Genomic DNA, 15,278 nt, shown 5'->3' with positions numbered 1-15,278 from the left:
AGGAGGTGTCCACATGGTCTGATAAACACTCCTAACAACCCCACCACTAGGAGGTGTCCACATGGTCTGATAAACACTCCTAACAACCCCACCACTAGGAGGTGTTCACATGGTCTGATAAACACTCCTAACAACCCACCACTAGGAGGTGTCCACATGGTCTGATAAACACTCCTAACAACCCCACCACTAGGAAGTGTCCACATGGTCTGATAAACACTCCTAACAACCCCACCACTAGGAAGTGTCCACATAGTCTGATAAACACTCCTAACAACCCACCACTAGGAAGTGTCCACATGGTCTGATAAACAGTCCTACAACCCCACCACTAGGAGGTGTCCACATGGTCTGATAAACACTCCTAACAACCAGACCACTAGGAGGTGTCCACATGGTCTGATAAACACTCCTAACAACCCCTCCACTAGGAGGTGTCCACATGGTCTGATAAACACTCCTAACAACTCCACCACTAGGAGGTGTCCACATGGTCTGATAAACACTCCTAACAACCCACCACTAGGAAGTGTCCACATGGTCTGATAAACACTCCTACAACCCCACCACTAGGAGGTGTCCACATGGTCTTATAAACACTCCTAACAACCAGACCACTAGGAGGTGTCCACATGGTCTGATAAACACTCCTAACAACCCCACCACTAGGAGGTGTCCACATGGTCTGATAAACACTCCTAACAACCCCACCACTAGGAGGTGTCCACATGGTCTGATAAACACTCCTAACAACCCCACCACTAGGAGGTGTTCACATGGTCTGATAAACACTCCTAACAACCCCACCACTAGGAGGTGTCCACATGGTCTGATAAACACTCCTAACAACCCCACCACTAGGAGGTGTCCACATGGTCTGATAAACACTCCTAACAACCCCACCACTAGGAGGTGTTCACATGGTCTGATAAACACTCCTAACAACCCCACCACTAGGAGGTGTCCAAATGGTCTGATAAACACTCCTAACAACCCCACCACTAGGAGGTGTCCACATGGTCTGATAAACACTCCTAACAACCAGACCACTAGGAGGTGTCCACATGGTCTGATAAACACTCCTAACCACCCCACCACTAGGAGGTGTCCACATGGTCTGATCAACACTCCTAACAACCAGACCACTAGGAGGTGTCCACATGGTCTGATTAACACTCCTAACAACCCCACCACTAGGAGGTGTCCATATGGTCTGATAAACACTCCTAACATCCCCACCACTAGGAGGTGTCCACATGGTCTGATAAACACTCCTAACAACCCCACCACTAGGAGGTGTCCACATGGTCTGATTAACACTCCTAACAACCCCACCACTAGGAGGTGTCCACATGGTCTGATAAACACTCCTAACAACCCCACCACTAGGAGGTGTCCACATGGTCTGATTAACACTCCTAACAACCCCACCACTAGGAGGTGTCCACATGGTCTGATAAACACTCCTAACAACCCCACCACTAGGAGGTGTCCACATGGTCTGATAAACACTCCTAACAACCCCACCACTAGGAGGTGTCCACATGGTCTGATAAACACTCCTAACAACCCCACCACTAGGAGGTGTCCACATGGTCTGATAAACACTCCTAACAATCCCACCACTAGGAGGTGTCCACATGGTCTGATAAACACTCCTAACAACCCAAGCACTAGGAGGTGTCCACATGGTCTGATAAACACTCCTAACAACCCCACCACTAGGAGGTGTCCACATGGTCTGATAAACACTCCTAACAACCCACCACTAGGAGGTGTCCACATGGTCTGATCAACACTCCTAACAACCAGACCACTAGGAGGTGTCCACATGGTCTGATTAACACTCCTAACAACCCCACCACTAGGAGGTGTCCATATGGTCTGATAAACACTCCTAACATCCCCACCACTAGGAGGTGTCCACATGGTCTGATAAACACTCCTAACAACCCCACCACTAGGAGGTGTCCACATGGTCTGATTAACACTCCTAACAACCCCACCACTAGGAGGTGTCCACATGGTCTGATAAACACTCCTAACAACCCCACCACTAGGAGGTGTCCACATGGTCTGATAAACACTCCTAACAATCCCACCACTAGGAGGTGTCCACATGGTCTGATAAACACTCCTAACAACCCAAGCACTAGGAGGTGTCCACATGGTCTGATAAACACTCCTAACAACCCCACCACTAGGAGTTGTCCACATGGTCTGATAAACACTCCTAACAACCCACCACTAGGAGGTGTCCACATGGTCAGATAAACACTCCTAACAACCCCACCACTAGGAAGTGTCCACATGGTCTGATTAACACTCCTAACAACCCCACCACTAGGAGGTGTCCACATGGTCTGATAAACACTCCTAACAACCCCACCACTAGGAGGTGTCCACATGGTCTGATAAACACTCCTAACAACCCCACCACTAGGAGGTGTCCACATGGTCTGAATAACACTGCTAACTACCCCACCACTAGGAGGTGTCCACATGGTCTGATAAACACTCCTAACAACCCCACCACTAGGAGGTGTCCACATGGTCTGATAAACACTCATAACAACCCCACCACTAGGAGGTGTCCACATGGTCTGATAAACACTCCTAACAACCCCACCACTAGGAGGTGTCCACATGTTCTGATAAACACTCCTAACAACCCCACCAATAGGAGGTGTCCACATGGTCTGATAAACACTCCTAACAACCCCAACACTAGGAGGTGTCCACATGGTCTGATAAACACTCCTAACAACCCCACCACTAGGAGGTGTCCACATGGTCTGATAAACACTCCTATCAACCCAACCACTAGGAGGTGTCCACATGGTCTGATAAACACTCCTAACAACCCGACCACTAGGAGGTGTCCACATGGTCTGATAAACACTCCTAACAACCCCACCACTAGGAGGTGTCCACATGGTCTGATAAACACTCCTAACAACCCCACCACTAGGAGGTGTCCACATGGTCTGATAAACACTCCTAACAACCAGACCACTAGGAGGTGTCCACATGGTCTGATAAACACTCCTAACAACCCCACCACTAGGAGGTGTCCACATGGTCTGATAAACAGTCCTAACAACCCCACCACTAGGAGGTGTCCACATGGTCTGATAAACACTCCTAACAACCAGACCACTAGGAGGTGTCCACATGGTCTGATAAACACTCCTAACAACCCCAACACTAGGAGGTGTCCACATGGTCTGATTAACACTCCTTACAACCCCACCACTAGGAGGTGTCCACATGGTCTCATTAACACTCCTAACAACCCCACCACTAGGAGGTGTCCACATGGTCTGATAAACACTCCTAACAACCAGACCACTAGGAGGTGTCCACATGGTCTGATAAACACTCCTAACAACCCCACCACTAGGAGGTGTCCACATGGTCTGATAAACACTCCTAACAACCCCACCACTAGGAGGTGTCCACATGGTCTGATAAACACTCCTAAAAACCCCACCACTAGGAGGTGTCTACATGGTCTGATAAACACTCCTAACAACCCACCACTAGGAGGTGTCCACATGGTCTGATTAACACTCCTAACAACCCCACCACTAGGAGGTGTCCACATGGTCTGATAAACACTCCTAACAACCAGACCACTAGGAGGTGTCCACATGGTCTGATAAACACTCCTAACAACCTGACCACTAGGAGGTGTCCACATGGTCTGATTAACACTCCTAACAACCAGACCACTAGGAGGTGTCCACATGGTCTGATTAACACTCCTAACAACCCCACCACTAGGAGGTGTCCACATGGTCTGATAAACACTCCTAACAACCCCACCACTAGGAGGTGTCCACATGGTCTGATTAACACTCCTAACAACCAGACCACTAGGAGGTGTCCACATGGTCTGATAAACACTCCTAACAACCCCACCACTAGGAGGTGTCCACATGGTCTGATAAACACTCCTAACAACCCCACCACTAGGAGGTGTCCACATGGTCTGATAAACACTCCTAACAACCCGACCACTAGGAGGTGTCCACATGGTCTGATAAACACTCCTAACAACCCCACCACTAGGAGGTGTCCACATGGTCTGATAAACACTCCTAACAACCCCAACACTAGGAGGTGTCCACATGGTCTGATTAACACTCCTTACAACCCCACCACTAGGAGGTGTCCACATGGTCTCATTAACACTCCTAACAACCAGACCACTAGGAGGTGTCCACATGGTCTGATAAACACTCCTAACAACCCCACCACTAGGAGGTGTCCACATGGTCTGATAAACACTCCTAACAACCCCACCACTAGGAGGTGTCCACATGGTCTGATAAACACTCCTAACAACCCCACCACTAGGAGGTGTCCACATGGTCTGATAAACACTCCTAACAACCCCAACACTAGGAGGTGTCCACATGGTCTGATTAACACTCCTTACAACCCCACCACTAGGAGGTGTCCACATGGTCTCATTAACACTCCTAACAACCAGACCACTAGGAGGTGTCCACATGGTCTGATAAAAACTCCTAACAACCCCACCACTAGGAGGTGTCCACATGGTCTGATAAACACTCCTAACAACCCCACCACTAGGAGGTGTCCACATGGTCTGATTAACACTCCTAACAACCCCAACACTAGGAGGTGTCCACATGGTCTGATAACCACTCCTAACAACCAGACCACTAGGAGGTGTCCACATGGTCTGATAAACACTCCTAACAACCCCACCACTAGGAGGTGTCCACATGGTCTGATAAACACTCCTAACAACCCCAACACTAGGAGGTGTCCACATGGTCTGATAACCACTCCTAACAACCCCACCACTAGGAGGTGTCCACATGGTCTGATAAACACTCCTAACAACCCCACCACTAGGAGGTGTCCACATGGTCTGATAAACACTCCTAACAACCAGACCACTAGGAGGTGTCCACCTGGTCTGATAAACACTCCTAACAACCCCAACACTAGGTGGTGTCCACATGGTCTGATAAACACTCCTAACAACCCCACCACTAGGAGGTGTCCACATGGTCTGATAAACACTCCTAACAACCCCACCACTAGGAGGTGTCCACATGGTCTGATAAACACTCCTAACAACCAGACCACTAGGAGGTGTCCACATGGTCTGATAAACACTCCTAACAACCCCACCACTAGGAAGTGTCCACATGGTCTGATAAACACTCCTAACAACCCCACCACTAGGAAGTGTCCACATGGTCTGATAAACACTCCTAACAACCCACCACTAGGAAGTGTCCACATAGTCTGATAAACAGTCCTACAACCCCACCACTAGGAGGTGTCCACATGGTCTGATAAACACTCCTAACAACCAGACCACTAGGAGGTGTCCACATGGTCTGATAAACACTCCTAACAACCCCTCCACTAGGAGGTGTCCACATGGTCTGATAAACACTCCTAACAACTCCACCACTAGGAGGTGTCCACATGGTCTGATAAACACTCCTAACAACCCACCACTAGGAAGTGTCCACATGGTCTGATAAACACTCCTACAACCCCACCACTAGGAGGTGTCCACATGGTCTTATAAACACTCCTAACAACCAGACCACTAGGAGGTGTCCACATGGTCTGATAAACACTCCTAACAACCCCACCACTAGGAGGTGTCCACATGGTCTGATAAACACTCCTAACAACCCCACCACTAGGAGGTGTCCACATGGTCTGATAAACACTCCTAACAACCCCACCACTAGGAGGTGTTCACATGGTCTGATAAACACTCCTAACAACCCCACCACTAGGAGGTGTCCACATGGTCTGATAAACACTCCTAACAACCCCACCACTAGGAGGTGTCCACATGGTCTGATAAACACTCCTAACAACCCCACCACTAGGAGGTGTCCACATGGTCTGATAAACACTCCTAACAACCCCACCACTAGGAGGTGTTCACATGGTCTGATAAACACTCCTAACAACCCACCACTAGGAGGTGTCCACATGGTCTGATAAACACTCCTAACAACCCCACCACTAGGAAGTGTCCACATGGTCTGATAAACACTCCTAACAACCCCACCACTAGGAAGTGTCCACATAGTCTGATAAACACTCCTAACAACCCACCACTAGGAAGTGTCCACATGGTCTGATAAACAGTCCTACAACCCCACCACTAGGAGGTGTCCACATGGTCTGATAAACACTCCTAACAACCAGACCACTAGGAGGTGTCCACATGGTCTGATAAACACTCCTAACAACCCCTCCACTAGGAGGTGTCCACATGGTCTGATAAACACTCCTAACAACTCCACCACTAGGAGGTGTCCACATGGTCTGATAAACACTCCTAACAACCCACCACTAGGAAGTGTCCACATGGTCTGATAAACACTCCTACAACCCCACCACTAGGAGGTGTCCACATGGTCTTATAAACACTCCTAACAACCAGACCACTAGGAGGTGTCCACATGGTCTGATAAACACTCCTAACAACCCCACCACTAGGAGGTGTCCACATGGTCTGATAAACACTCCTAACAACCCCACCACTAGGAGGTGTCCACATGGTCTGATAAACACTCCTAACAACCCCACCACTAGGAGGTGTTCACATGGTCTGATAAACACTCCTAACAACCCCACCACTAGGAGGTGTCCACATGGTCTGATAAACACTCCTAACAACCCCACCACTAGGAGGTGTCCACATGGTCTGATAAACACTCCTAACAACCCCACCACTAGGAGGTGTTCACATGGTCTGATAAACACTCCTAACAACCCCACCACTAGGAGGTGTCCAAATGGTCTGATAAACACTCCTAACAACCCCACCACTAGGAGGTGTCCACATGGTCTGATAAACACTCCTAACAACCAGACCACTAGGAGGTGTCCACATGGTCTGATAAACACTCCTAACCACCCCACCACTAGGAGGTGTCCACATGGTCTGATCAACACTCCTAACAACCAGACCACTAGGAGGTGTCCACATGTTGCGTCAAAACAGAACACTCAAAACATGAGCACAATGGCAGCTCTTCCTTTAAAGACCTCCAGGCCTCAAGAGGGCAGATAACCCAAAAAACACGGGTGGAACTAAAAAATTGAGCCAGGATTTCTGGAGGGACTACTTTTACATGCGCACCTGTCAGATAAGCATGGGTATAAAATGTTTGGTCCTCAACATACACACAGCTCATTGTTCAACCCTAAAGACGCAACTGGTATGTAATGTTTGGAATTATTTATTATGTTGCATCCAGTGCTTAGCACAATTTACATGTTTAACTCTGGTAGGAGTGTTGACTTTTGGTGTGGATATTTTCTGACTGCAGAAGTAATTGCTAGAAGTGCTAGATTAAATTGTTTAAACGTTTACTTTATTCAAAGCCATGCTTTGTTGCTGTGTCATGCATTGTTTAGTGTAAAATAATGCATGTTTATTCTCTGTTTGTTTAAGGTTATCAACCTATTCCTAGTGCTAGTGCTATTCCTAGTGCTAGTGCTATTCCTAGTGCTAGTGCTATTCCTAGTGCTAGTGCTATTCCTAGTGCTAGTGCTATTCCTATTGCTAGTGCTATTCCTATTCCCTATTCCTCTGTGATTCAACTACTCTATTCAACAAATCAACTATTTCAACATATTCAACAAATGGCATCAAAACCATAATAAAACACTGGAAAGGAATTGAGTTGTCCCTTTGCATCCTTCACGGGTTGAGCAAGCCGTTTTCAAGTTTGGGCAGAGCTGAAAATAATTATAACACCTAGACAACTTGACAGTTGATAACCAACGTGGCAGTGAAGACAAAAGGATTAACGGCCTGAAGTCAGGAAAGCTGTCGTCGCAGAGAGGAGTATTGGCTTACATCTCAAAATGGCGGAGGAAACTCTTGGGAAAACAGTGAAGGAGCTGAAGCAAGAAAGAACTTTGGCTAAGAGTGCTTTTACCAAGCAAGCAAACTTCCTTAGCAGAGGTGCAAAACACATGACTAAGAGCGAACTGCGAGAGGAGTTCAAGAAGCTCACGTCGGAGGCAAGGAAGGTCAGTGAGACAAATGATGAATACAGGGCTGGACTTCTGGCAGACATTGAAGCTGAAACCGATGAGGGTGAAGAAGCTGACCTGAGCAAGCAGCAGCAGACTGAACTTGAGAAGACATTCCAAGAATGCGAAGTACGATTGGATGAGGTCAGGGGGATGATCCAGTCCAACCTATGGCCTAGATACGGGGAGGACGAGGTGAAGTCTGCAATCAAAGAAGCTGAGACCGCCTGTGATGGAGTTACTCAAATACCTGTTATGGCTGTAAATAGAGATGGCTTCGAGCTACGGTGGGATGGTGCGAAGGCACAAGTCCAAGATGCAATCACAAGCCTAGCAGAGTGGGAGATGTGGATTCCAGTAGCAGAAAAAGAACGGCTGGAAGCCAGAGTAAAGGATCTGAAAGCATTCAGAAACAACCTTGAAGCAAGGAGGGCAGGATTTCTCACAGCGCAAAGAATTGCGGAAGAGGATAAAGACAGAGGGAGAGTGCTGCAGATGCCCATGCCAGCTCCACAGCCGACACTGAGAATAAAACCAACCTGTTTACCCAAGTTCAGTGGGTATAAAAGGAATTTCCATCGATGGAGGAGAGACTGGGAGAGTCTACAGAAGCAGGGGGAACCAACAGGCTCAGTCGAAGTAAAGAAAATCCAACTCATTGACAGTGTAGATGAGAGAATGTGCAGAGACCTCCGTTTGTCTACTTACAATACTGCTGAGGACATGTTCAGGGTGCTTGAGAACAGGTATGGAAACAAGTCTACAATTGCCTTGGAGATAATTGAGGATCTGGAGAAAATTCCTGCTTTAAGAGCAAATCAGCCAAGGAAAGTTATCGACATGATCCAAACTATAGAGAAGGCACTGGATGATCTCACAGAGCTTGGAGGCACAGGAGCCATCAACAACCCTCTAGTGATTAGATCCATAGAAAGCAAGTTACCTGACAACATCAAGCGGGATTGGCTTGTCTTCATGGTTAACCCGAGGAATAATGTCACGCCGGACAATCACTTTGAAAACCTTCTTAAATTCCTGAAAACACAGGAGGAAATTCTTGAAAAATTAGAGCAGCTGGGAGGGAGTGAAAAGCCAGAGAAGAAATATGCTTGTGTGGAGAGGAGATATGCGTCCACACGTTCCACAAGGAAAGGCGGCTGTGTTGTCTGTGGAGATGAAAAGCATAGAGAAAAGATCTTCTTTTGCAAGCGTTTCAAAGAGCTGAAGCCGGTGGAAAAGTTGGATGCTGTAGAAAAGCTGGGGGCCTGCAAGAGGTGCTTGGTCTGTCATGGAGAAGATGATGAATGCAAAGACACTTACCTGTGCAGGAAAAGAGACTGTAAGAAAGACCATCATTTCTTTCTTTGTCTGAAGGGAGATTTCAAGAGAAGTGACTCAGACAGAAGACAATCCAATGTGAGAAGGTATACGCTTACAGAGGAGCAGGAGGAATTGGTATCTAAGCTCTCCCCAGAGATGGCAGAGAAATTCAAGAAAGCATTCACCAACGCCACTGCGAAAACAAACTGTGTCAAAAATAATCAGCTGGGAGTGACTGAGTCAAGTGCAGTAGAAGAATTGCCAGTTATTCTAATGCTGCTCAAGGTAACTGCCAATGCAGGACAAAGAATTGGAACCCTGATCGACTTGGCATCGGACACAAACTACATCACTCACAGAGCTGCCAGAAGATTAAATCTTCGAAGTGAAAACATCACTTTAGTCGTTCATGGAGTCGGAGGAATGGGCATGAAGGTTAGAACCAGAAGATATCTCCTCAGAGTGAGGGTCAAAACGCCCATAGGCACGGAAAGAGCTCATGAGCTTATCTGCTATGGTTTGAATGAAATTGCCAACGTCCACAGAGTCATCAAACCTGAGCAACTCAAGAAGTTCTTCCCAGAAGTCAATCTAGGAGATCTGAGTAGACCAGAGAATATTGAGCTACTGATAAGCCACCGCGAAGGAAGACTTGCTCCGCAAAGAGTGAAGGTGATTGGAGACCTTGTCTTGTGGGAAGGCCCGCTAGGAAAGACTGTTGGTGGAGCACATCCAGATCTGTTTGAAGAAGTGGATATAGCCGCACACAGGTCTGAAACACACTTTGCTCGATCCATGAAAGCAACTGCTGTCAAATATCAAGAGATAGCTAAGCTGTTCACAGCTGAAACCAAAGGAACAGTTGCTCACAGAGAGTTCTTGGATTGGTGGAAGTGGGACAGCATTGGAGCAGCTTGCGACCCAAAGTGTGGAGGATGCCGGTGCGGCAACTGTCAACCAGGAGGCAAAGAAATGACTCTGAGTGAGGAAAGAGAGCTGGAGATCATAAGGAAAGGCCTCACCTACATCAAAGCAGATGCTCACAGTGATGAACCCCACTGGGACACAAAATACCCCTGGATTCAAGATCCAAGTTCCCTTCCTGACAATAGGAGTGGGGTGGAAGCCACCTTCTTGAGAACAGAAAAGCAACTCAAAAAAGAGCCAGAGTGGAGAATAGCATACACAGCTCAAGTCCATGAAATGGTCGAGAGAAGAGCAGCGAAGAAACTCACCAAAGAGCTCATTGCCAGCTGGAAGGGGCCAGTATGGTATGTCAGCCACTTGGTGGCAGCAAACCCGCACTCTCTCACAACACCTGTGAGACTGGTATGGAACAGCAGCCAGAAGTTTAGAGGGGTCAGCATGAATGACCTTCTGCTGAAAGGGCCTGATGTCCTCAATCCCATCCGAGCAGTACTACTCAGGTTCAGGAGAGGCGTCAATGCTGCCCTCGGCGACATTAAGAAAATGTACAATTCTGTGTGGTTGGAAGACCTGGAGATGCACCTCCACAGATTTCTCTGGAGAGACACTGAGGAGGAAGAGATTGAAGAGTATGCGATCACCAGAGTCAATATTGGCGATCGACCAGCAGGGTGCATTGCGCAATTGGCTATGAGAGAGACAAGCAAACTGCCCATGTTTGCTCACCTGGAGGAGGAACGTAGGATCCTTGAAGAGGATACCTATGTCGATGACATCCTGACTTCCCATAATGACTTGCAAAAGCTGGACCAGAACACCAAAAGTGTTGAAGAGATCCTGAAGGCAGGCGGCTTCGTCCTCAAGCCCTGGGTCCGGTCAGATCAAAGTGGGAGGCAGGAGATCGTACCAGAAGAACAAGGAGCGCAGTCAAGCACAGCACTCATTCTCCCAAACCAAATGAGGGAAGGATACAATAAAGCCCTTGGAGTTGGATACCTTGTTGAGGAGGATAGACTGTACCTCATGACTTCAATCAATTTCTCAAAGAGGAAAGGGAAAATGAGAGTCGGCCAAAATCTCCTTGATGAAGAGGTGAGAGGGAAAACTCCAAACCCACTGACGAGAAGAGAACTGCTGAGCCAGGTAGCTAGCCTGTATGACCCAATAGGCCTCGTCACACCTGCCAAACAAAAGGGTGCCATTCTTGTCAGAAAGGCGTTTCAGGAAGCTGGAGGCAAAACTCTGAACCGAGACACTTGGGACAAACCTTTGTCTGAAAATTTGAGGGAAGAAGCCATCCAATTCTTTGAGGAATACACACGTCTTGGCCAAATCACCTTTCACAGAAGCCTCACACCAGCCAACTGGATTGGAAAACCATGGGGAATAACATTCTCTGATGGAAGTGACAAGAGCTATGGAGCCGTAGTGTACTTAAGATGGGAGACCCAGCAAGGCATCAAAGTCAGACTGGTTGAATCCAAAGCAAAGCTCACACCATTGGACCAAAAGGGAGAACCAGTAAAAGCTGAAATCTGCGGTGCTGTCTATGCAGCACGACTTCGAAAGTACGTTGAAAAGCACAGTCGAATAGAAATTGAACGATGGCTCCATCTACTGGACAGTCAAACTGTGTTGGGAGCAATCCAGAGAGACAGCTATGGATATCAAACTTTCTTTGCAAATAGAGTTGGAGAGATCCAGAAATCCACATCCATAGAAGACTGGTGGTGGATCCCAGGAAGCCTGAACAGTGCTGACATCATAACAAGAGGGGCAGCCCCAGAAGACCTCCAGGAATATTCCATGTGGCAGGATGGACCAGCATTCCTGAGGAAACCTGTGAAAGAGTGGCCACATAAGTCAGCCAAAGAAATCGCTGCGTATGCCAAGGAAGGTATAAACAAACTTCGAAGGAAAGCTTTCTCGGCAGCACTGACCAGAGCGCAGGTCAAGAGAAACCAGAGTGATGCACAGCAAAATAACCCAGATGAACCCAAGACTCGGATCCGAAGATCACCAGCCGGCTCTGCGGTAACAAAACTGATTGACATCAGGAAATTCAGCAATCTGACCAGGCTGATCCGAGTCATTGCCTGGGTTTGGAGAGCCGCAACGAGATGGAAAGAAATGTTAACCAAGAATTCAGCCTCAGATAAACCAAAGTGGGAGGACGCTCTTTCAACAAACTGGAGGTACAGAGCCAAACAAGCTGTACTCACTGTCGGGGAGTGTGAGGATGCACTAAGAGACTTGTTCCTTGCAGCTCAAGAAGGTATAACCTTTCAAGATACCACTCTCAACAGACTCGCTGTTTACAGAGATAAAGAGACTGGGCTCTTAGTTTGTGGAGGAAGGTTCCAGATCTTTGATGAGGAGGAAACTGCCGTACCAATTCTACCATATGAGGCATGGATATCCACTCTCCTAGCTCAAGAGGCCCATGGTGCAAATCATGAAGAAATAGCAGGCACACTCCTCCGGATGAGGAAGAAAGCCTGGGTGATAAAAGGCCGGAAGCTGGCTAAAAAGAGAGTTGACAATTGTGTGGTGTGCAGAAAGGCCAGGGCCAGAAAGTGCCAACAGATCATGAGTGACCTTCCATCCGAGCGGATAACACCAGCCAGACCATTTGAGTACACAACAGTGGACTTATTTGGACCGTATGAAGTCAAGGACGAGGTGAAAAAGAAAACCAAGCTCAAGGTGTGGGGTATTGTCTTCTGTTGCATGGTATCCAGAGCTATACACACAGATGTTGTCAGTGACCAGTCGACGGAAGACTTCCTACTGGCTTACCAAAGATTCACGGCACTGAGAGGGCACCCAAAGAAATTGTGGTCAGATCCTGGAAAGAACTTTGTGGGTGCCAGACCTGCCCTCAAAGAACTCTACATCTTCTTGGATCAACTAGATAAATCTGAGCTTGAAAATGAAGCTTCCAAGCATGGGACAGAATGGAGCTGGAAAATCCACCCAGCAGACTCCCCTCACAGGAATGGAGCTGCAGAAGCAGCTGTTCGTACTGTGAAGCGGGCTTTGCACAACCTGGGAGGAGAAGGACTCTTCACATGGACTGAGTTTCAAACATTTCTCTACACGGCTGCTAACCTTGCCAATGAGAGGCCCATAGATGCAAGAACTCAAAGCCGGGAGGACTGCATAGAATACATCAGCCCAAATTCCCTTCTGCTTGGACGGATTGGACCCAGAGGAGATCTTGGATGCTTTGATTTTGAAAGGTACCCATACAAAAGATTGAGAGCTATCCAAACAGAAGTTGACCGGTTCTGGAGGAAGTGGAGTCAGTTAGCTGGGCCCAATCTATTCGTGAGGAGTAAATGGCACACAACACATAGGAATGTGGCTGTTGGAGATGTTGTCTGGCTGGCTGACCAAAATGCCTGGAGGGGTCACTACAAACTAGCCAGAGTCATCAGTGTCAACATTGACAAGAAGGGCATCGTCAGAGATGTGCATGTCAGAACTTTTCCCAGCTACCCAGTCCCAACTGTGAAGCCTGCTCAAGAGAAGTCAAAGACACTCTCAACTAAAATACCTGCTACAGTTCTTCATAGGGATGTCAGACGCATCATTGTTATACTTCCTGTTGAAGAAGGAAGAGCCTGATAGCTGAAATCGAACATGCCCCAACACAGAGGTTCGTGTGACCTCCTTCGGTTCAAGAACCAGGAGGTCAAGTGGGAGGTGTTGCGTCAAAACAGAACACTCAAAACATGAGCACAATGGCAGCTCTTCCTTTAAAGACCTCCAGGCCTCAAGAGGGCAGATAACCCAAAAAACACGGGTGGAACTAAAAAATTGAGCCAGGATTTCTGGAGGGACTACTTTTACATGCGCACCTGTCAGATAAGCATGGGTATAAAATGTTTGGTCCTCAACATACACACAGCTCATTGTTCAACCCTAAAGACGCAACTGGTATGTAATGTTTGGAATTATTTATTATGTTGCATCCAGTGCTTAGCACAATTTACATGTTTAACTCTGGTAGGAGTGTTGACTTTTGGTGTGGATATTTTCTGACTGCAGAAGTAATTGCTAGAAGTGCTAGATTAAATTGTTTAAACGTTTACTTTATTCAAAGCCATGCTTTGTTGCTGTGTCATGCATTGTTTAGTGTAAAATAATGCATGTTTATTCTCTGTTTGTTTAAGGTTATCAACCTATTCCTAGTGCTAGTGCTATTCCTAGTGCTAGTGCTATTCCTAGTGCTAGTGCTATTCCTAGTGCTAGTGCTATTCCTAGTGCTAGTGCTATTCCTATTGCTAGTGCTATTCCTATTCCCTATTCCTCTGTGATTCAACTACTCTATTCAACAAATCAACTATTTCAACATATTCAACAAATGGCATCAAAACCATAATAAAACACTGGAAAGGAATTGAGTTGTCCCTTTGCATCCTTCACGGGTTGAGCAAGCCGTTTTCAAGTTTGGGCAGAGCTGAAAATAATTATAACACCTAGACAACTTGACAGTCTGATAAACACTCCTAACAACCCCACCACTAGGAGGTGTCCACATGGTCTGATAAACACTCCTAACAACCCCACCACTAGGAGGTGTCCACATGGTCTGATAAACACTCCTAACAACCCCAACACTAGGAGGTGTCCACATGGTCTGATAAACACTCCTAACAACCCACCACTAGGAGGTGTCCACATGGTCTGATAAACACTCCTAACAACCCCACCACTAGGAAGTGTCCACATGGTCTGATAAACACTCCTAACAACCCCACCACTAGGAAGTGTCCACATGGTCTGATAAACACTCCTAACAACCCACCACTAGGAAGTGTCCACATAGTCTGATAAACAGTCCTACAACCCCACCACTAGGAGGTGTCCACATGGTCTGATAAACACTCCTAACAACCAGACCACTAGGAGGTGTCCACATGGTCTGATAAACACTCCTAACAACCCCTCCACTAGGAGGTGTC

General features: G+C 47.3%; 1 protein-coding gene across 1 annotated transcript; it reads left to right on the top strand.

Moving 5' to 3' along the window:
- The first annotated feature begins 7,017 nt into the window (after positions 1 to 7,017).
- Positions 7,018 to 14,713, top strand: LOC129841926 (uncharacterized). The gene is made up of 2 exons (XM_055910295.1): positions 7,018 to 11,876; positions 11,997 to 14,713. The coding sequence occupies exons 1-2, from the start codon at positions 7,891 to 7,893 to the stop codon at positions 13,936 to 13,938; spliced, it is 5,928 nt and encodes a 1,975-aa protein (XP_055766270.1). The 5' UTR covers positions 7,018 to 7,890; the 3' UTR covers positions 13,939 to 14,713.
- Positions 14,714 to 15,278: the final 565 nt, after the last annotated feature.

Source organism: Salvelinus fontinalis, unplaced genomic scaffold (assembly GCF_029448725.1).
Source record: "Salvelinus fontinalis isolate EN_2023a unplaced genomic scaffold, ASM2944872v1 scaffold_0004, whole genome shotgun sequence".
Taxonomy (NCBI): Eukaryota; Metazoa; Chordata; class Actinopteri; order Salmoniformes; family Salmonidae; genus Salvelinus; species Salvelinus fontinalis.
This window is presented reverse-complemented; position numbering and strand designations above follow the sequence as displayed.

Bases quoted from the DNA above. Each gene is read 5' to 3' on its own strand.
- LOC129841926 (XM_055910295.1), top strand. From the start codon at position 7,891: ATGGCGGAGGAAACTCTTGGGAAAACAGTGAAGGAGCTGAAGCAAGAA. The intron at 11,877-11,996 runs GTACGTTGAAAA...CTTTGCAAATAG, and splicing joins TATGCAGCACGACTTCGAAA to AGTTGGAGAGATCCAGAAAT.